This window comes from Macaca fascicularis, chromosome 9 (assembly GCF_037993035.2).
Source record: "Macaca fascicularis isolate 582-1 chromosome 9, T2T-MFA8v1.1".
Classification (NCBI taxonomy): Eukaryota; Metazoa; Chordata; class Mammalia; order Primates; family Cercopithecidae; genus Macaca; species Macaca fascicularis.
In genome coordinates this window covers 104144321-104167056 of record NC_088383.1, presented here as the reverse complement: position 1 = coordinate 104167056, position 22736 = coordinate 104144321, and the positions used below count along the sequence as shown (strand labels likewise).

Sequence of the window (22736 nt, the reverse complement as noted above, 5' to 3'; positions counted from 1 at the left end):
TGGGATGTCCAAGGAAACAAAAACACCGTGGGAGCTCACCGTCATGGTCCTCAGGACGCGGGGTCCCTAGCCAGTCTGACTTCTGTTGCCGTGTCAGAGTCTTCTCATGTTGTTTTATACGTAATGCCCAGGGATTTTGGTTGTACTGGGTGAAACAGGGAAAAATATGTCTACCTCATCTTCTCAGACAGGAAAAAGATTTTTATGAGGAGACCATCTTCTCCTGTCTGGATGCTTTCAATAATTAACGTAATACCCCTTTCTATTCCAATCTTTGTCTCACAGGCAGTTTTATTAAAGTATCAAAATGTTCTTACTATGTGAGAAAATGACCCTACTAAGGTTATATCAGCAGTGAGGATTTTTTTCTTATGGCTGTCTTGTTTTAGCAACCTCTGCCTCCTAGGTTCAAGCGATTTTACTGCCTCAGCCTCCCAAGTAGCTGGGATTACAGGCGCACACCACAGCACCTGGCTAGTTTTTTTTTGTATTTTAGTAGAGATGGGGTTTCACCGTGTTGACCAGGCTGATCTCAAACTCCTGAGCTCAGTCTATCCGCTTGCCTCGGCCTCCTAAAGTTCTGGGATTACAGGCGTGAGCCACTGTGCCTGGCCTAGCTGAGATTTATATACAGATAATTAAGTTGCTGCCACAGATGACAGCCCAAGTTAAAAAAAAAAAAAGCCCCTTATATCCTCACTCTGGGCACTTCATGGTTCTGATGGAGTAGACTTTCATCCCAGGGTTGCTGTGCTGACCCATGCTCCACAGCCATGGACATACTGCTTTCCATCCTCCTTGTCCTTCTGACCCTCACCCCAGCTGCCCTTTTGGCTGGAGCAGGTGTGAGAGTCGCATAATGTCTGCAGGCTCAGCAGACATTAAAATCTGGGAGGTGGGCTCAAGGGGAGTTTCTTCTTATGTTCTAAAGACTACTGGGACCCTCCTACACCTGGCTTTGTCAGCCACCTGATTCGGCAGGGATGGGAGTGGCGTGGCTAGAATAACCCTGGGGCCCTCAGGTCAGGTCCTAAAATAGTGGGAGAAAATATTCAACGTTTAGGAAACTGATACACATCAGCTCCCAGGGAGAAACAAGAACTAGGAAACTTTGTGTAATGTATTGTTACTCCAAAGTAGTTGAATTTCCTTAAACTCGTTATTAAAACTGTACAGAGTGGGTTCAGAAGAAAGTGTTTATTTTCACTGTTCCACCCTCAAAACTTGTTCTCCTGGAAACTGAATGGTGTGTGTTATATTTTCTGAAGCCGTATCACTGTAATATTCTTTCTCTCATTGCTGTTATTAATATCAAAATGAGAAATTTTTTGTTCCATTTCTCCTTCATATTTTTGTCATTATTTTTTAAGGTATTGTGGTAACATGTCAATACCTTGTAGTCTAGTGTCTAAGACTTAGACTTTGGATCTTAGGATGTTATTTTTGATTCAGGTGTATCAATACCTTAAGTAAGGTAATAGATATAGAAAGTCTTTTATAAATTATCCAATGGTGTAAAGATACTATCATTATTGGGGAAAAATGGTAAGTTATTTTTTTTAATCATTACTCATTACTGACAGGTGGGAGTAGAAAAATCATGTAAATCCTTCACAAGGTGATTTGCTGGAAGAATATTTGATGGCCTTGTGGTCTGGGTTCTGTCATTTTTTTTGGTGTGTTCTGTTGGTGGCTTCCAGACATAACATACACCAAAGAAGAGGAAAAAATCTTTCCCAAGAACATTCCATAGTCTGATCTCAATTTTAAAATAGTCCTAAGTGTAATAGAAAAAAGATTTATCCAAAAATAATGTAATATGCTTATTATGGGGCAAGTTCCAAACTCAGGACTCCTAAAAGAGTCAGGCATATAACTCAAAGAAAGGGCTGGGAAGTGAGACAAAGAAAGACCCTTGGTTAAAACAACTCCCCCAGGTGGCCCCATTGCCTGCCCTAGGAGGCACCCACAGGTCCCTGCAGGTGGGGGAAGAGGCCAAGCAGAGAGCAGCTGGAGTGGGCAGGACAGGCAGGGATAGCTGCTTTCCCTCCCCCAAATGCTGCCAGCCCGAGTGACCAACCTATGAATCTTGCTACTTAAATTCTGACCACCTTTGGCAGCCGCAAAGCATATGTCACTCTTTGGGTGCCTTTTCCTTTATTGTGAGAACATGGTTGGAGTCGAAGGGAAACACCTGGATCTTGATTGCTGTGATTGACTCTGCCTTTAGCTGCGGACCTGAGTACTGAACATGCCCCAGAGGTTGTCTCAGAAAAGAGAAAGGAAGAAAGGAGAGGGAGAGAGGAAGAGGAAAAGGTAACTTGCAGAGAATTACCCAGGGCAAACATATACCCTGGAAATGAGTAAGCGTAATTGATATAATTCAGTGACTCCAACCCTAAAGAGAGACTGGTTAGAGTTGCTGGATAAAACCACTCCTGGCCACTGCCTGCATCTGTAAAGCTGGGAGACAGCCTGGTGGGCTGGAGACTTTATAGCTTTATTACTCAGGAAGCATCACTTGTTTATATACAAATCTATCCATCTGCATCAATAAATTGCCCCACCATCTGATATTTGCTCTTTGGTTCCACTGGGCACGCTAGCCTTCCTCCCTAGCAGCTCAGGCTGTGCGGAAGGAGGTGATTTGGGGCCAGGAGGTGTGGCTGCCCATGTCCCTGGCAGAGCCCTCAGAGGCCGGCTGCCCTGGAGGACTTTGTGAGCCTACAGGAACAGGGGGAGCACAGCAAGGAGGAAGGAGGCCCTGGACCCACTCTGCAGTGTACATTCACTTGCTTGATGCCTGCTGAACTGTGACCTGTGCCTGGCATTGAGCCAGGCCTGGGAGTGTGATGGGGAGCAAGACAGGCCATGTCCCTGCCCCCCTGGGGCTTACTTTCCAGGGGGAGACAGACAACAAAGAAATAAGGGAATGCAAGTGGAATCCATGGGGAGAGAGCAGGTAGGGAGTTAAGAGTGATGGTGGGGATGTGGCGGACTGTTTGGAGTCGGGGTCAGGAAGGCCTCTCTGAGGAGTGCACTTGAGCAAAGACCTGGATGAAGCATGGGAGCCATGACAACACCTGGGAAGGGCATTGCAAGCTGAGGGCACAGTAGGTGCATAGGCTGTGAAGCTAGTGTTTCCCAGGCACAGCAGGAAGCCTGGTCTCAGTAAAGTGAGCCAGGGCTCGCAGGGTATGTGTATGGAAGGAGAAGCGTGGGACACATATATGAGGGACTTTTTCCTCTGTGATAACATTTACTCCCAAAAAGTTTATTTTGATTAAACATATTTTAGTATTAAAACTAAATATTTTGTGCTAAGTCAAATGAGAATACATTGAGCCACAGCATGACATAGTCTGATTCATGTTTAAAATATCACTCTGGGCCAGACACTCTGGCCCATGCCTCTAATCCCAGCGCTTTGGGAGTCTGAGGCTGGAGGATCACTTGAGGCCAGGACTTTGAGACCAGCCTGGGCAACACAGCAAGACCCTGTCTCTACAAAAAGAATGACAAAATTAGCGGTGGATGGTGGCACACCTGTAATCCTAGCCACTCAGGAGGCTGAGGCAGGAGGATTTATCTATTGAGGCCAGTAGTTCGAGGTTACAGTTATCTCTCATTGCACCACTGTACTCCAGCCTGGGTGATAGAGTGAGTCCCTGTCTCTAAAAAGCATGAAAAACATCGCTCTGATATTTTGAATACAGGCCATCACTCTGGCCTCTAGTCAAAAATAAGACTGTCCTTGGGCCATCAGTGATAGCGGAGACAAGTCACGCATCTTGTCAGCTGTGCTGGTAAGGCACGGCATGGCTTGGACCTGGGGGAGTGGGGGAGGTGAGAAGGGCTCAGATGCAGGATAGATTTACAGGTATAGCTGATGAGAGACTACCGTCCTGTCACCGTCCACCACTTAGAAAGTGGAGCCCCGGGGGAAAGAGGCAGGCTCTGCCTGTCTTGTCCTGTTCTGGGTCACCCAGAATGACAGGAGGAAGGTGAGGAAGACAAGGCCTGGCTTGCCCAGTCCCTGGGCCTGAACATGAACACTTCACAAAGCACTTACATGTCCCATCCTTACTACCAACCTGTGAACCAGGCAAGGAAAGTACTGTTACCTCTGTGTTATAGGTGAGGAGACCCAAGCTCCTGGCCTTGAGAATTAGGAAGAATTTATAGACAGGGAAAGCACGGTGAGACCGTCGGGAATGGAGAACACTGTGATTCCTGCTCGTGAAAGCAATGTTTGTGGCCCATACAAGGGGGACCCGGCTGAGTTCTTCATGGTCGGGCTGTGGTTGACTTTTTTTTTTTTTTCTTCTTCTAAATTTTCTCTGGACATAATGCTGTTGATGGAATTTATAAAGAGATAGAGCATTCTCATTCCATGGGATTAGGCCCAAAAGTAATTGAGCTACTGAAGCTATTTAGAAGAAGAGCCTCTGATTGCATTGAAGCAGCAGCCAGCTCTGACGACAAAGACTTCTCAGTTTCACTGCGCTGGCAGCAGGTCTGTGGCTGATTTAGGAGAGGGCTTTGAGATCATTTCTATCCATCCTTCAAATCAGCAGTGTCTTTGCCTGGAAGAGGTTCCTGGTGAAGTTATTTTTAACTTCTGTCATGTCCTAATCAATTTTTCAAACATTCTTCACAGCTTAGACCATGCTCAGCCTCCAAGCAGCCTTGTCATCGACAAAGAATCTGAAGTTTACAAGATGCTTCAGGAGAAACAGGAGTTGAATGAGCCCCCGAAACAGTCCACGTCTTTCTTGGTTTTGCAGGAGATCCTGGAGTCTGAAGAAAAAGGTAATCAGCTCCATCTGCAGTCAGAGGCTCTTGTTGAAGGTCAGATGTGAGAGTCGGTCATTGCGGAAGCACAGGTGAACACACTCTGGAGTCGGCTTTGGAGGGCATGGGCTTTTAAAATGCTGAAATTCTTGCCGGGCGCGGTGGCTCAAGCCTGTAATCCCAGCACTTTGGGAGGCCGAGATGGGCGGATCACGAGGTCAGGAGATTGAGACCATCCTGGCTAACACAGTGAAACCCCGTCTCTACTAAAAAAATACAAAAAACTAGCCGGGCGAGGTGGCAGGCGCCTATAGTCCCAGCTACTCGGGAGGCTGAGGCAGGAGAATGGCGTGAACCCGGGAGGCGGAGGTTGCAGTGAGCTGAGATCCGGCCACAGCACTCCAGCCTGGGCGACAGGGCAAGACTCCGTCTCAAAAAAAAAAAAAAAAGCTGAAATTCTTTAAAAGAGATAGAGAGAGGAAGAGAGGGTGCTGACCACATTTTCTCATCTGGGTCTGTATTTAAGCAACTCCAGGCCTGGCCAACTGTGTCCTGTCATATGTACAAGAGGATGCTGAGGTTGGGGAGAGCCTGACTGCTGTGGGAGACTGTTGGTCTGTCCCTTGGCCATTCGTTTGCTTTGAGCCCAGAAGCAATACCTTGGTGGTGGCTGAGGAAGGCGAGTGATGAAGGCCATGGGCAATGAGCAGCAGAATGAGAATGCATTAGCGCTCAGTGAAGCCAGGGGCTGGCTTTGCTTGGGGGCTTGTGTTTGCATTTGCTCTAGGGAGGGTGGCCTCTTGAGGGCCTGAGAGCACCCCCTTGTGGCCATGTTCTTACTTTGTGACCTGTGGCAAATCTCTGAACCTTCCCAGGCCTGTTTTCTCATCTGTCCATCAGGGATAAAAATCCTTTCCTCTAAGATTATCATAGTCATGAAATGGCATAAGTTGTGTAAAACATCCATCATTGTAACTGAGTGCTCGCTTCATAGTTATTGTGATGTTTGAAATGTCATGAAGACGCTTTCTTGTCCTTGGGGTGAGCTTTGATGTTGAGGCACCCAGGGTCACCCCGTAGGGTTCTGCAGGTCTCAGGAGACACGCTTCTCACTGAAGACATTATGTAACGTATACTTATTATGATCATGTTTAAGTGGATAGCTGTAAAATTATCTTCACTTAATAACAATGCTATACGTTGAAAAATTGTGACAGGTGCATGTATTGAAGAAGGGTTTATTCCCTTCACAAAGGTGACTGTGGATCAGCAGCCCTCACACCTGCTTCTTCCCGGGTGGTTCCTCATCAGCACCTCCTGTGATGCTCATGGGCTGCCTTTTCCAGAGAGCTGGGTTTTGTACCCTTCCTAGTCCCTGTGATGCCCAGTCCTCCACACTTTCTTCCTTTCTTGAGGCTTGGGCACTTCAGTGGGGTCTTGCTTTCTATGCCCTCTTTCTCTCTCTCATGGACCCATCTGCAAAGAGACAGTGGATGCCCCAGTGAGGGGACACCTTGTGATTGTGAGTGTGGGACCTGCCTCAGCCAGGCTGCAAAGGGATTGGCATGTTGGCTGAGAGGCTAGTGTCCTCTGGAAGATGAACCTCCCCCTCAAAGTCCGCAGCTGAAGATTCAGCTTCCTGGGGAGCCCTTTCTGATAAGAAAGTTCCCTTCTGAACACACCCGACACCTGGGCTTCCTCCCCATTTGTGTGATTTCTTTAGAGACGGTGGCAATTTACAACCATAGGAAATCAGGAAACCATGGGCCATGTGTTTGCATGTGCTTCTTTTATGCTAAAATGATACTGTTCTACCACTGCTTTCCTCTTTTGCTTGGAGTAGCTGAGCAGCTGGGAAGTAGTGAACCATGCTTTGTATCAAGTTCCAGTATTAGCTTCACCTGACAAACAACTTGGGGGCCAACCCTTGAGGATGACAGCTTTGTTAAAACGTGGGAAACCACAGCTTATTTCACTCTTATGTGGATGTGAAACCCTTTAATGAGAGGCAAGGTCAAGTTCATCCATGCCCAAATAAAGAAATGCTGCAGGGCTCATCTGGACTCACAGAGAAGGACCTGAGCATGGATTTGGAAGCTCCATGCTTTTCAAGATCTGGACTTCTATCCTGCATGCCAGCAACCAAATTTGTGGCTTCCATTCCCAAGTTTACTTCGTGGTCCTGGTTGGCAGCTGGTGTTCCAACCATCATGCTTACCTCCAGGTGACAGGGAGGAAGAAGGGAGATAAGGCTAACCGGGAGTCCCTATTTCAGATGAGCCAGCTTTCTCCTTCCTAGAAGTTCGACACTACTCTTCCATTTAAATTTTATTGACCGTGATTTAGTCACCTGGCTACACCTAGTTAAATGAGAGTCTGGGAATTAGGATTCTTTTTAAGAAAATTTTATCCCTTAGTCTGGATGGTTCTTGTCCCAAAGAGAATCAAGATTCCGCTGGAAGGGAAGAGGGAGATAGCAAATCTTGTAGTTTCTCCTATATCTCTTAATGTGTACCTGCATTAAATCTTTACTGACTGTAACAGGATAAATTCCATTCTAAACATTCTTTACATACAGAAGTCTCTTGGGGGAAGGAACCCAAATGCCTGTTTTTTTTTGTTGTTGTTGTTATTTGTTTGTTTGAGACAGAGTCTTGCTCTGTTGCCCAGGCTGGAGTGCAGTGGCACGATCTCGGCTCACTACAACCTCTGCTTCCCAGGTTGCAGCGATTCTCCTGCCTCAGCTTCCCAAGTATCTGAGATTACAGGTGTACACCACCATGCCCAGATAATTTTTGTATTTTTAGTAGAGATGGGATTTCTTCATATTGGCCAGGCTGGTCTTGAACTTGTGACCTCAGGTGATCCACTCGCCTGGACCTCCCAAAATGCTGGGATTACAGATGTGAGCCACTGCACCTGGCCCCAAATGTCTGTTTTTATTTGAGATAAAATGATGAAAGGTTAAGGCAGTAAAAGCAGTTGATGAGGGGTCCTGTTATTCAGAAAGGCCTCTGGTTTAGAAAGCAGTGCTGCAGGGCAGAAAGAGGACTGGCATCTAGGATCTGCCTCTGACCTGCTGTGATTTCTGCACAGCTACAATGAAGCTAATAGCCAGGACCTGACGGGATTGTTTACAGGGTTAAGTGAAGCCGCGTCTGTAAACTGCCAGGTGCACAGTGAGTGAGGCCCCTGAAGGAAGCTTGGCTACAACAGTATTTGGTCATAAACCTTGAAGACCCAACACAGCTGTCTCATTTTGGGTAAAATTCAGCCTCTAGGATAAAGGGCTCTTGGTTCCTCAAACTTCATCTTGTTCTGGATCAAATTCCAAAACTTGCAGGCAGAAGAAGCCGTTATATTAAAAAAAAAATGGTGAAATATACTTAACATAAAATTTACCATCTTAACAAATTTTAAGCGTACAATTTAGTGGTATTAAGTACATTTATGTGATTGTGCTATTATCACCACCATCCATCCATAGAACTCTTTTATTTTGCAACACTGAAACTGTTCTCATTAAAGAGTATCTCCCCACTCCTCCCTCTTCCCAACTCCTGGTAACCACCCTCCTGCTTGTCTCTATGAATTTGACTACTCTAAATCTCTTATATAAGTGGCGTCATGCAGTAGTTGTCCTTTTGGGCCTGGCTTAGTTCACTTAGCATAATATCCTCAAGGTTCATCCATGTAGCATGTATCAGAAATTCTTTCCATTTTAAGGCAGAATATTATTCCATTGTTTGTGTATACTACATTTTATTTATCCATTCCTGTGTCCATAGAAGGAGACTTTTAATGATTGGAGGTTTAGAAGGAGCAGTCATAGGCTGAGAAAACAGTGGTGGCCAGAGGCTCTGAGATGAGAAAGCTGGAGACTTGTTCAGCAAGTACCAAAGCTCGTTTTGGCTGGTGCCCAGGGTTCCAGGTGAATCCTTGGGTGATCTCGAGTTAGATACGGGGGACCACCAGGTGCAAGGTTAAGAATCATGAACTTGATTCTAAAGGCAGTGTGGAGCCACGCAAGGGTGTGGAGCCATGCAAGGGTGTGGAGCCATGCAAGGGTGTGGAGCCATGCAAGGTTGTTGAGCAGTGAAGTGGACAGAAAAACAGCTGTGATTTAGCTAATTTTCACTTTTTTTCCAGAAATATTTGGGATACAGCGTTCACTGGAAGAAGAGAAATTTGGAAATTTTTGTAGTTGCCTGGAGTTCAAAGGAAGCTAGTATTTTCACTGTAAGCTAGTTGAGAAGAAAGGAAGAGAGATTTCTTTGGATTAGCAGTGCTGGCTGGATATGTGAGAGAAAAAAACCTTGAAGCCAGCAGGTGGCGCTGTAGGGCTGAACAGGCCATAGTGAATCTTGTGTTGGGCAGGCAGCCTTCTCCGCCCCAGCTGTGCTCAGTTTTATCCAGGTCAAGTCTCTTCATTCTAGAAACAGATGTGGATTCTCCCACCAAGTGGAGATTTCATGTCCCTCCTGGCTTTTTCTCATTCTACCCTTTTGCAGCCTCTCTTCTTTCCTGGTGATTTTTCTGTGGATTGAGTGGATTCCAGGTCTTTAAGTGTGAAATGTGAAAAAACCCATTGGATAAGAGAGCCCCACATCACTGAGCTGGTTCTCAGCCCAATCAGTGCCTTTGCAAACTGCCCAGGTATGTAGAGATGCTGCCATTTTCTTCTTGTCGTGGGCAGGCAGCCAGATGTCTTCATCAGCCAGAAAATGAGGGAATCCGTTTGGGATGCTGGAGGCATGATTCTTAGACAAGATGCTCCCCAGGCCCTTCTGAGATCCCTTTAGGCAGGGCCAGGATCAGCGTGAGGTGAGGGAGGCACTGCTTTGAGTGCATAAATTTTTGTTTTTTTAGGCCGCTCTGTCGCCCATGTTGGAGTTCAGTGGCGTGATCTCAGCTCACCGCAACCTCCGCCTCCTGGGTTCAAGCCATTCTCCTGCCTCAGCCTCCCAAGTAGCTGGGACTACAGGCATGTGCCACAATGCCTGGCTAGTTTTTGTATTTTTAGTAGAGATAGGGTTTCACCATGTTGACCAGGCTGGTCTCGAACTCCTGACCTCAAGTGATCTGCCCGCCTTGGCCTTCCAAAGTGCTGGGATTACAGGCATGAGCCAGCATGCCCGGCCTTGAGTGCAGAATTTAAGGGGGCACTGGAAAACTCAATAATCAAGACAAAAACGACATTTAAATGCAGTATTAAAAAAAATACAGGTAAAATATGTGATGAATAAAATTGGAGCTTTGGCCTCCTCCCAAAGGAAGGGAGGAAGGCTTGGGAAGGGCAAGAAGGTGCCTTAGGCTCAGGGAGAACAGAAGTACCAAGGTGGTTTCTCCTTATGCACCTGCTGGTGGGGCAGAACTGAGTCTTCCCCAAGCCCATCCGTAGAGCTCACCACTTAAAACTACGGAGCCTCCTAATGTCTGCCCCATCTCATGTGCTGCCAGGTGGACATCTGTGTGTATCGGTTCCCAGTGATGAACAGTCCCAGCTCTGAGGGGGGAAGCCTAAGTCTGAGCCATGGCACCATGATAGGGCTGTTGAGAGTTCAGGCTGCATTCACATATACCCTCTTGTTGTTCCCCATAAGCCAGCCAAGTACCCCAAACCATCTCTCATATTGTATTAGTCAGCAGTGGGTAACCTGTATTTCTGAGGGCTACCGGACAACTGTGGCTCTGCTGGGCTTGGCAGGGCTGGACCAGGCCCCCTGAGGCCTCTCATTCAAGCCCCGGGAAGGGAGAGGCACTCTGGTGCTTGCTGTTTTCATGGCAGAGGCAATAGCTCTATGGGGACAGGGCCAAACCACACTAGAGCCCTTAGTGCTTTTGCCGGTACAGAGCTCACATGTGCTCACGCTGGCCAAAGGCTGGGGATGGGGAAGTCTACTCCATTGACAGCAGGGTTTCTCAGCCTTGGTGCTATTGACATTTTGGGCCATATGAGTCCTTGTTGTGGGGCTGCCCTGTGTATTTTGGGATGTTCAGCAGCATCCCTGACCTCTGCCCACTGGACGCCAGTGGCACCCCCTTTCAGTGTGACAATCGAAACTGCTCTCTAGGAGACACAATTGCCCCCAATAGGGAACCACTGACAGGAGGTAAGCATGGCAAGAGACGGGCGGGGTAATTGTGGTCAAAATACAGTCAACCATGTATTCTAAACACCCCTTGTTGCCAGGTGCAGCAGCTACTGGAGAAGCTGTGGTGGGAGGATCGCTGGAGGGCAGGACTTTGAGACACAACATAGCGAGACGCTATCTCTAATCAGTAAAAATAAAAAAATTAATAAATGTCCATTGTGTGAACATGTGTCTCAATTTTTGGTTTGGAAGTATTGGTCAGCATACAGGGACTCTTTCTGAAAGGACAAGAGAGCTAAGGCCCTTGTCTGTCAGCCCCACGATTGCCCAGCGTGACTGCAGTCACAGGGTGACCCTCTCCTCATCCCCTCGCCTGGCACAGGAAGCTGTTTCTTTGCTCTTGTTCAGTGGTTCTTGGATCAACAGCAACTGGGAACTTGTTGGAAATGCAAAGTCTTAGGCCCCATCCTGGGCCTTCTGGATCGGAAACTCTAGGGGTGGGGCCCAGCAATCTGTGTGTTAACCAGGCCTCCAGGTGATTTTTACCATTATTAATAGCTACCATGATACAGGGCTTTGTTACCTAAGATGTGATGAGCTGGGCCTTAGGCAGCTCAGCATCTAGCTACTAGGGGCTTATTTTACATGCACCAGGCTGTCTACAGAAAGGTTCCTTCCTCTGATCTGTAGGAGATGATTGTCATCTGGCTGCTGTAGCATGCTGTACTCTGATGGTTTTGTTCTTTCTGTGATGTGGATTTCTTTTCTTTTTTAAAAACTTTATTTATTTTTAAATTTCCAACATTTAAGTTCAGGGGTACACGTGCAGGATGTGCAGGTTTGTTACATAGGTAACGATGTGCCATGATGGTTTGCTGCACAGATCATCCCATCACCTAGATATTAAGCCCAGCATCCATCAGCCATTCTTCCAGATGCTCTCCCTCCCCTATTCCCCACCATCTGACAGGCCCCAGTGTGTCTTGTCCCCCGACCATGTGTCCATGTGTTCTCATCATTCAGCCCCCACTTGCAAGTGAGAACATGTGGTATATAGTTTTGTGTTCCAGCGTTAGTTTGCTGAGGGTAATGGCGTCCAGTTCCATCCTTGTCCCTGCAAAGGACAAGATCTCGTTCCTTTTTATGGCTGCATAGTATTCCCTGGTGTATATGTGTCACATTTTCTTTATCCAATCTATCATTGATGGGAATTTAGGTTGATTCTATGTCTTTGCTATGGTGAATGGTGCTGTGATGAACATAAGAGGGCATATATCTTTATGATAGAATGATTTACATTCCTTTAGGTATACACCCATTAATGGGATTGCTGGGTTGAATGGTATTTGTGCTTCTAGGTCGTGGAGGAATCACCACACTGTCTTCCACAGTGTTTGAACTAATTTACACCCCACCAACAGTGTAAAAGCGTTCTTTTTTTCTCCACAACCTTGCCAGCATCTGTTGTTTTTTGACTTTTTAATAATAGCCATTTGGACTGGCATGAGTTGGTATCTCATTGTGGTTTTGATTTGTATTTCTCTAATGATCAGTGATGTCGAACTTTTTTTCATGTTTGTTGGCCGCATGTATGTCTTCTTTTGAAAAGTTCTGTTCTTTGCCCATTTTTTAATGGGGTTCTGTTCATGTTCTTTGCCCTTTTTTTTTTTTTTTTTTGAGACAGAGTCTTGCCCTGTCACCCAGGCTGGAGTGCAGTGGCACAATCTTGGCCCACTGCAACTTCCGCCTCCTGGGTGATTCTCTTGCCTCAGCCTCCTGAGTAGCTGGAACTATAGGTGCATGCCACCACACCTGGCTAATTTTTGTAATTTTAGTAGAGGCGGGGGTTTGACTATGTTGGCCAGGCTATTCTCAAACTCCTGACCTCAGGTGACCCACCCACCTTGGCCTCCCAAAGTGTTGGGATTACAGAAGTGAGCCACTGTGCCCGGCTTATTTTTTTCTTGTAAATTTGTTTAAGTTCCTTGTAGATGCTGGATAATAGATCTTTGTCAGATGGATAGATTGCAAAAATTTTCTCCCATTCTGTAGGTTGTCTCTTCATTCTGATGATAGTTTCTTTTGCTGTGCAGAAGCTCTTTAGTTTAATTAGATCGCATTTGTCAATTTTTGCTTTTGTTACAATTGCTTTTGGAGTCTTCATCATGAAATCTTTGCTCATGCCCATGTCCTGAATGGTATTGCCTAGATTTTCTTCTAGTGTTTTTATAGTTTTGGGCTTTACATTTAAGTCTTTAATCCATCTTGAGCTGATTTTTGTATATGGTGTAAAGAAGGGATCCAGTTTCAATTTTCTGCATATGGTTAGCCAGGTCTCCCAGCACCATTTATTAAATAGGGAATCCTTTCCTCATTGCTTGTTTTTTGTCAGGTTTGTCAAAGATCAGATGGTTGTAGGTGTGTGGTCTCATTTCTGGGTTCTCTATTCTGTTCCATTGGTGTACGTGTCTATTCTTCTATCAGTACCATGTTGTTTTGGTTACTGTAGCCTTGTAATATAGTTTGAAGTTGGGTGGCATGATGCTTCCAGCTTTGTTGTTTTTGCTTAGGATTGTCTTGGCTTATTGGGCTTTTTTTTTTTGGCCAGGTGTCAATCTCCTGTTTTATAGAAAAACAAACTGGGGACCAGAGAGGTTAAGTAACTTGCCCAGAATCACACAGCAGAGTCACTCCAGTTCCCATGGCCTTGCTTGAACATATATTTATAACTGCTTCTGAAGAGCTGAGTGATACTTAAGCAATTCTGCCCTTCCTGGCCAATGAGTGTGTTTTCCTCATTTCAGGGGATCCCAACAAGCCCTCAGGATTCAGAAGTGTTAAAGCTCCTGTCACTAAAGTGGCTGCATCGATTGGAAATGCTCAGAAGTTGCCTATGTGTGACAAATGTGGCACTGGGATTGTGTGAGTATCTGCTTCCCACAGCCTTTGTAGACCCTGCAGGTTGGGTAAACCATGAAAATGTGGAAAGTGCTGGATGTTGCACATTTTGCTTGTGAAGGAGACAAATCCGTCCCAGAAAAATGCAGCAGAGAGACCAGGAAAGTCCCGTGTCCCAGAGCCAGGTTGTGAAGGTTTTCCTTCACTGTGGAGCCCTTAGGTTATGAACATGTAAAATGAGAAAAATCAGGGCTGCCCTGTTGAAGTAGGAGGGGTTTTTGGAAAAATGTCTCTGGACCCTGGGAAGGAGAAGCAAGTCCCTTATGATTGGAGGCCAGTTGGAAGGCCCTGGTTTCTGGGTGAAGCCCCAGGCCCCTGCTCAGGAAGGATGGTGCCACCTGCTCGGGTGCACCTGCAGGTGCTTGTCACTGATGGAGTCCCTTCCCTGCCTTGCTTCTGTAGCGGTGTGTTCGTGAAGCTGCGGGACCATCACCGCCACCCAGAGTGTTACGTGTGCACTGACTGTGGCACCAACCTGAAACAGAAGGGCCATTTCTTTGTGGAGGATCAAATCTACTGTGAGAAGCATGCCCGGGAGCGAGTCACACCACCTGAGGGCTATGAAGTGGTCACCGTGTTCCCCAAGTGACCCAGCAGATCTGGCCACTGTTCTCCAGCCGGCCTCTGCTGCAGCTTTTTCTCTCAGTGTTCTGGCCCTCTCCTCTCTTGAAAGTCTCTGCTTACTTTGGGTTTCCCTCTGCTTCTAAAACATTGAGTTCCCTCCCCGCCTTGGTTAATTGACTCACACCAGCTGTGCGATGCCTGCTTTTACAATGAAAGGAAAACTGTTTTGTTCAGTGTCCCCTTGTCAGCAACACCATATCCCTTCCTCCCCTCTGTTCTTCTCTGCTGCATTTGGACATCAGCCAAATTTGAACCCAATCAAATATAATGTGTCTGACGTTGATTTTGTTTTTACTCAATAAATTTATAGACTCCAAAGCAGTGTGGTGTCTGTTATCTGATCATGTGTGGCGTTTCCTACTCAAGCCTGATGAGAGTTCTGAAGCCTGTCTTCTTGTTTTGGGTTTCTTGCTTCTCAAATAATAGGTGGGAGCGTTAGCAGTTGGCTTGGAAACATTCCCTAGTAAGTCCCTCTTCAGTCTGGTTGCTGACATCACAGCTGCTCCCCTTTGTGAGGGGCAGCAACCTCAGGAAAGTGTCCCGCAGCAGCAGAGAGGCCAGGACATGGCCACTGTGTCCTCCTCACAGAGGAGACTGGGGACCCTGGCTGCTAAGAAAGAGTCCTGAGTCAAGATCTGAGGTCACCACGGTTCATCTCCTGGTGACTAATCCCTCATAGGGTCAGTTGAGCAAACAGTGGTGCCCCCATCCCTCCAGACACTGAGACTAAGTTATATGAGAGGCAGACAGGGTACTCCAGGCAACGCTCCTTCCTCCAAAGGAGCAACCGTCTATTCTTGAGCATGCCCACCACCCTCACTAATCGTTCATGACCTTTAATTATGAATGCACTAACGTGGTACATACTCTAAGCATAAGAATTTTAATCAGTACCAGGATTTCATACCACAGACTCTGAAGCCAGAATGTACGATGGACAGTTTATGCACATGAGCCATTTTAGTGCCACAACAAGCAGAACTAAACTGTTCAGGCAGAAAATCATGTCATGTTAAAGCTCTCGATTTTTTTTTTTTTTTTTGGCAGTTAATGAGTTCTTTCTTTAAACCCCATCTGTTTCTACGCTTGTAAAAGTCAAGGAGGCTTAAACTTTGCAATTCTTAGAAATCAACATAAAATGAAAAGTCTCTGAACCACAGCAGGTCTGACTCATTTACAAAGACATTAACAGTTATGATTTGGATTTTGATTGTATGGAATAGATGAGTCATAGATTCTTAGAACTTTCTCTAATCCCTCTCCTCAGATACTGTGCCAATCAAATGTCTGACATTTGTCAGTATTACTTCTTAGGTGTGGGTCTTTCATACAGATATCTTGGCTTCCAGGGGAGGCCAAATACTAACAATTTCAGGTGACCATTATTACTATTCAATATAGCCTGTATGAGGAGTTCATTTCCTGATTGAATAAATGAAACAGAATTGTCAGCATTACCACCCCTAAGTGCAAGCTGTGTGATGTGGCAAAGAAGCCCTTCCCTTTGGCCCCCAGTATTTGGCACATACAAATATTTACTGCTCTGCCAGGTGTGGTGGCCCACGCCTGTAATCCCAGCACTTTGGGAGGCTGAAGCGGGTGGATCACTTGAGGTCAGGAGTTTCAGACCAGCTTGGCCAACATGGTGAAACCCTGTCTCTACTAAAAATACAAAAGTTTGCTGGGCGTAGTGGTGCATGCCTGCAGTTCCAGCTACTCCGGAGGCTGAGGCAGGAGAATCACTTGAACCTGGGAGGTAGAGGTTGCAGTGAGGCGAGATCGCGTCACTGCACTCCAGCCTGGGCAACAGAGTGAGACTCTGTCTCAAAAAAAAAAAAAAAAAAAAAAATATATATATATATATATATGTGTGTGTGTGTGTATATGTGTGTGTGTATATGTATGTGTGTGTATATATATATATACACAAAAAACTGTTGAGAGCAATTTGTGATTTGGCCTATTTTTTTGTGCTTCATGCCTACCATATTTATCTGATTGTTTCCCTTTCATGCTTCCTCTAAAAGGAAAGAAGATTGGAAGGAACAGTCTAACTCTATAGCCATCTTTAATTACTAAGCTTTCAGAAAATTTCCTGAAAAGGAAAAAGTCAGCCAGAGTCATGCAGACTTTGGTCAAGCTGTTTTCTCTGACTTGGTATGCTCTTCCTGCACCTCTGGATTACTTAACGTTTAATAAAGTTCTGTTGTCTTTTGAGATTGAGCCACCCCCTCCTCCAGACAGGCTTCCTGACTGCCCAGCATGACTTGGATGCGACTCTCCTATGTTCCCATACCCAGGGGCACCTCCTTCTTGGCATGCATCACACAAGACACTAATCACTCATCTCCTGAAAGGAAAGAAGCTTCCATGAGAGCTGATCCTTTGTCTTTTTCAGCTTTTTCTCCTTGGCACTCAGCTCAGTACCTCACAAGTGGCAGATAGTCCACAAGCTAGGTAAATCTGTAAATGGGTGATTGCTGCTTCATTGCTGTCAAATAGAAGTATGATGCAAGGCATAAATGTAATTTAAAATTCTCTAGTAGCATTGTGAAAAGAAAAAAGCAGGTAAAATTAATTGTAATAATACTTTCTTTTTCTGAGATGGAATCTAGCTCTGTTGCCCAGGCTGGAGTACAGTGGCACAATCTTGGCTCACTGCAACCTCCACCTCCCAGGTTCAAGCCATTCTCCTGCCTTAGTCTCCCAAGTAGCTGGGATTACAGGCACGCACCACTATGCCCAGCTAATTTTTGTATTTTTAGTAGGGAAGGGGTTTCACTGTGTTGGCCAGGTTGGTCTCGAACTCCTGACCTTGTAATCCACCCACCTTGGCCTCCCAAAGTGCTGGGATTACAAGTATGAGCCACCACGCCTGGCCAATAATACTTTCTTTGTTATTTTTTTGAGACAAGGTCTTGCTCTGTCATCCAGGCTGGAGTGCAGTGGCACAATCATGGCTTCCTTGACCTCCTGGTCTCAAGTGATCCTCCCACCTCAGTCTCCTGAGTAGTTGGGACTACAGGCACAAGCCACCATGCCTGTAGTTATACACATGCACAAAAAAAATAGGCCACCATGCCTGTAGTTATACACATGCACAAAAAATAGGCCAAATCACAAATGGCTCTCAACAGTTACATATATATATTTTTTAATATATATAATTTTTATTTATTTTGGATCCCTTCCATTTTGGAAATTATATAAAAAATATAATTTTTATATTTTTAAATAGAGGTGGGGTTTCGCTATGTTGCCCAGGGTGATCTTGAGCTCCTGGGCTCAAGCGATTAGCCCACCTCAGCCTCTCAGAGTGCTGACATTACAAGTGTGAGCCACCATGCCCAGCCAATAATACATTTTATATAATGCTATATATGCAAAGTATTATCTTTTTTTTTTTTATAGTTTAAAGTATTTTAATAGCAAACTTACAGGAACAGCACAGAAGACAGACAACATTAAAAACATGTACTTGCATGTGGGACAACTCAGAAAAGGATAGTGAATGGATGGAATCTACTGTATGATAAAAATGCTACAAACACCATTTAGTTGCCGTCAATAAGAAATGTACTTGTTTTAAAAAAATCTAAATGCTGGCATTGTCCAGAAAAATTTAACAGGTTTATTTATAATTATAAAGTTGAACCGCTGAAACTTGTTCACTGAAACATTTTAACTTGCATTAATGCTTTACGCCTCTGCATTTATATTAAAAATTCACACACAAATGAAAATGGAAAAACTGCCAATACCTGATTTCTGTCCCCTATTTTTCCACTCGCAATCATATACTTAGGTACCTTTTGACCCCATGGAAAAAAAAAATCTAACGTTCAGAACTACCAGTAACAGGAAGAAATCTTTTTTTTTTTTTTAAGAATGAAATGTTTCCTATCATAGTGGATTTTTAAGCACGTTCTCCACGTATGCGGCGTGCTAGCTGGACGTCTTTTGGCATAATTGTTACACGTTTGGCATGGATAGCACACAGGTTGGTGTCTTCAAAAAGGCCAACCAGATAGGCCTCACTTGCCTCCTGCAAAGTGCCCATAGCTGCGCTCTGGAAGCGCAGATCTGTTTTAAAGTCCTGAGCAATTTCTCGCACCAGACGCTGGAAGGGAAGTTTGGGAATCAGAAGTTCAGTGGACTTCTGATAACGTCTAATTTCACAGAGCGCCACAGTAGCAGGGCTGTAACGATGAGGTTTCTTCACCCCTCCGGTAGAGGGCGCACAGTAGCGATCGGCTTTTGTAGCCAGTTGCTTCCTGGGTGCTTTACCACCGGTCAATTTGCGGGCAGTCTGCTTTGTACGAGCCATGGTACAGAGCCCTCCTTACTTACCCCCCTACTCCTTCGGCTGGAGCTCGGGGAGCGAGAGGCAGCGCGGCGGCGGCTGCGAACACAATTGTATTACCATTTCAACATTTGTCATAAGCCACATTTCAAGTGCTCAGTAGACACATGGGGGTAGTGGCTACTGTATTGAACAACACAACTTTAAACTCATCTTAAAGACATTTTGGATTTCTGCTTCCCTTCAAGGCTGCCAGTTTTGATCTGGCCCACAGCAGAAGAGTGATCTGCAGCAGGTGCAGGCTGTGTGGTAGAAGTGGCTCTGTGCTTGGTTCATATGATCTAGGAGATCCTATGATGTCAGAGTTTTCAAGATGGTGAACCAGTGGGAGAATAAAAACCCAAGCCCCTTGGGTTCTAGAACAAGACTGCCATCTGCAGTACAGAACTTTATGCTTTTCATAAAATAACTCCTGGCATTCTTCCATAGCTTGGATAGAGACAAAACCCTGATCGTGGGACATCAGGTGGCAGAACTGCTCATCATGATTTGGGTTCTCTCATTCTCATTAGGTCAGAAGGTCAGGCATCTCCAAGAGCAATCCCTCATGAGATGGAAGGACGACTTGAGCAGGGCTGAAGGAAATACGTGAACTGTAGGAGCACAGAAGCCTGGATCCTCATGCTGTCTACTGCTGTGCCCCTCCCTCAGCTCTTCCCCATGGCTGATAGGGGATCCCATATGAGCAGCAGATGGTGGAAGAGGAAGCCCACACTTGATTCATGGATGAGTTGGCTAGGCATGTGGGGGCATGCTGAAATGGTGGCTGCACTGCTGTACTCTTTGAGCTGGCCTTGTAAGAAGAAAAGAAGTCCTCCCACTGGGCAGAGCTTCCGGTAGTGTTCCTAATGATCTACTTTCTGTGGCAAGAGGAGTGGCTTCAGTATAAATGTGTCTGGACTTATGGACAGTGGTGAATGACGTGGTTGGCTGATCAGAGGGGAAAGATGAGAAGATCAGGACGAGGAGGTCTGGCGTAGAGGAATGTGGATGGACCTCTGTTAACCCTCATTAGAATAAACCATGGAAGAGACAGTAAGGGATCAGGTTGACGAAATGAATTAGCCAATGGACATGAGCCAGCCTGTTGTTGGCCACCCCTATGTTGGCATAATGGGTGCGTGGGTGGAGTAGCCATGATTGTCGGCGATAGAGGCTCTACGTGGTTGCAGTAAAGATGGGCTTCTATTTCAAGGCCAATCTAGCTATTGCTGCTGCCAAATGTTTAACCTTCCAGCAAGAATGACCAACTGAACAGTGCTATCTTTGAAGACACCAGCGAAGCCGCTTGGTGGCAAGCTGACTAGCTTGGATCCCTTCCATTTTGGAAAGTGCAATGATTTATGTATTTAGTCAGAAATAGACCCATATAGTATGTTGGGTTTGCCTTTGCTGTCCACAGGGCCTCAAACACAACACTTTCTGAGGACATAAAGACCTTTAGATCCACCAGCGCAGGACCCCACATGGCCTTGTGGGACCAAGGACCCATTTTACTGCAAAGGAGGCACAGCAGTGGGCACATGACCACGGAGTCCACTGGATCTATCACATTCTGCACCACCCAGAAATGGCCAACATAAAAGAGCGATGGTATGGCCTGTTGAAGACATAGTTGAAATGCCAATTTATATACGTGCCCTTGTGAGTGTAGAGCGCCATTTTCTAGAACGTAGGAGCACTCAATCGGTGAAATTTACTTGGTCCTGTGTCCTCAAGAGATAGACTGAGTACAGGAGCAAGGGGGACAGCAAGAGCATTCCTGCTGAGGATAACTCCTTGTGACCCACTTGGGGAATCAGTACTCCCCACACGATTATCAATTATGAAAACAAAAACAATTAAAAAATTCTTTCAGCTTTTTTTTTTTTTTTTTTAAGCAGGCAGGAAAGAGGGCACCTGAACATCTTATCTAAATTTTTTTCAGTGTAAACTTATATGAAAGAATTGGGAGTGGGACTTCATGGGTTCAAATCCTGGCTCCACTTCTTGATCACTGTATAACATGGATAAGTCATGTAATCTCTCTGAACCTTAGTTTTCTCATCTGTAGACAGATTAGTAATAACAGGAGATTGACAGCTCAGGGAGAACTCAAAGCACAGGGTTGTCCCTGGTAAACACACAACTTTTGGCCAGGTATGGTGGCTCACGCCTGTAATCCCAGCACTTTAGGAGGCTGAGGCAGGCGGATCACCTGAGGTCTGGAGTTAGACACCAGCCTGGCCAACATGGTGAAACCCTATCTCTACTTAAAAAAAACAAAAAAACAAACAAAAAAAAGCCGGGCGTGGTGGCGGGCGCCTGTAATCAATCGTAGCTGAGGCAGGGGACTCGCTTGAACCCAGGAGGCAGAGGTTGCAGTGAGCCGATATTGCGCCATTACACTCCAGCCTGGGCGACAATAGCGAGACTCAGTCTCAAAAAAACAAAAAAAAAAGCACGCAACTTTTATATTTAGCCTTGATGAGTCCCGGAGGTACAATTTCTACCTGGTTAACTGGATACATCTCACCTCTTCCCCTGGTTTTGCCCCTTCCTCAGGCTCGCAGAAAGACGTCGTCCTCGCAGATGTTTAAAAAATACTATGCACCAGTCTGTAGGAGAGGGCGCAGGGGGTTGGCGAGGCAATCTCGGCCTGAGCGCCTCTGGCTTTCCTTTTGGAGGAAGCGCCCCCTCCACGATCACACGCGCGCCTCTGAAGGGGACGGAGCTGCGCATGCGCGGCAGAGTCGCACTGCGTAGCCAGATTCAGGCGCGGCCACGCGTGGGTCCTCGAGGCTCCTTGCGGGCCGGCGTCCCAAGCCGAGGGTAGTGGCGACCTGCTTTCCAGAAAGGCCGCACAACAGGCTCAGCTCTGCTCGCGAGTAGGAGGCGACGGCAGAGGAAACTTCAACTCGATAAAGTTCCCGGTCGCGGGAACATTTGCCTCCTCTTGCCACTCACCGCCTCTGCTCTGGTCCCTCCCTCCAGGAATCTTCATAGCGTCCTTTTGCCCCACCCTCTCTCATCCCGCGTCTTCCATATTTGCCCCAGCTTGGCTCAGGGCCACAGTTCTGCACTCTTCAGCGGGCGGCGCCACCTGCAGTTGTTTCTACGCGGGAAATAGGGCAGCCGCACCCCCGCTCTGCCGAGTGCCCAAGGATGGTAAGCCGGGGAGGGCAAGCAGCTTCTTTTCAGGGATTCTGATCTCACTGTACGAAGCGGAAAGAACTTTGAGGGTCAAAAGCCTCAACTGAGGGCCTAGTTTGGTTACGGGAACTTAAGATAAATGAATTAACCAGGGGAGCTCCGTCCCCATTTTCTCCTCCTACTCAGTCTTTAAAATCCAGAGAAGGCGGGGGTGGGGTGGGGGGGATGACCCGTTTTGACTGTTTGGAGTGGTGCAAACTCTTTTGTGACGCCTGCTGTGAGAGCTGTGAGAGGGTCTTGGGAATCGACGCCTCTCAACCACCCATACACTCAATCCCAAGGGTGAGAGAAAATGCCTAACTTCCCACGTGCAGCGGTGTTGGGCAAAGGAGGCATTCTTAAATTGGAAACAACCTCAGTCACCATTAACGTAAGAATGGATAAATTCTGCGTGTATTCATATAATGGAATTCTGTATAGCAGTGAAAAAGAATGGACTGTTGATCCATACAACAACATAAAAGAATTGTCCAGGCATTATTTTGTGAGAAGACGGACACAAAAGAGTGCAAACTGTATGATTCCATTATATGAAGTTCGGGAACAGGCAAATTTGACCTGCACTTTAGAAGTCAGAGTAATGGCTACTTATGGGGGAGGGGCTCAAAGTAAAAATTGATAGCAGTTAGAGGCAGAGGCAAGCACTTCGTTCACTGCTGCTGCAACAAGGAGTGGTCAAGGGAGAGAGACTTCATGAGCAAAATTTAGTT

General features: G+C 46.1%; 3 protein-coding genes across 9 annotated transcripts in view; 2 read left to right on the top strand and 1 right to left on the bottom strand.

Annotated features, from left to right (window-relative positions):
* The window catches only part of PDLIM1 (PDZ and LIM domain 1), a 56757-nt gene extending 41968 nt beyond the window's left edge, over positions 1 to 14789 (top strand). Inside the window, exons 5-7 of one of the 2 annotated variants that reach the window (XR_012417992.1) lie at positions 4661 to 4886; positions 13694 to 13811; positions 14250 to 14789. Coding sequence is in view for 1 of the 2 variants with exons in the window: in XM_005566017.4 (XP_005566074.2) it covers positions 4661 to 4812; positions 13694 to 13811; positions 14250 to 14436 (457 nt within the window). In the remaining variant the exon portion in view is untranslated. The remainder of the gene's footprint in view (positions 1 to 4660; positions 4887 to 13693; positions 13812 to 14249) is intronic. The other variant, XM_005566017.4, reaches the window with a different exon arrangement.
* A 3295-nt stretch (positions 14790 to 18084) lies between these two features.
* Positions 18085 to 21792, bottom strand: LOC102118672 (histone H3.3A-like). Its single transcript, XM_074002252.1, has one exon. It carries the CDS (start codon positions 18796 to 18798, stop codon positions 18388 to 18390), a length of 411 nt encoding a protein of 136 aa, XP_073858353.1. The 5' UTR covers positions 18799 to 21792; the 3' UTR covers positions 18085 to 18387.
* Positions 21606 to 22736, top strand: part of CYP2C76 (cytochrome P450 family 2 subfamily C member 76) — a 59102-nt gene continuing 57971 nt past the window's right edge. For all 6 annotated transcript variants that reach the window (XM_074002249.1, XM_045361238.3, XM_045361237.3 and 3 more), the window contains exon 1: positions 21606 to 21981. In XM_074002249.1, the coding sequence (XP_073858350.1) occupies positions 21979 to 21981 (3 nt within the window). In that variant the 5' untranslated portion in view covers positions 21606 to 21978. The remainder of the gene's footprint in view (positions 21982 to 22736) is intronic.

Coding starts and splice junctions, on each gene's coding strand:
- LOC102118672 (XM_074002252.1), bottom strand. CDS start 18,798: ATGGCTCGTACAAAGCAGACTGCCCGCAAATTGACCGGTGGTAAAGCA.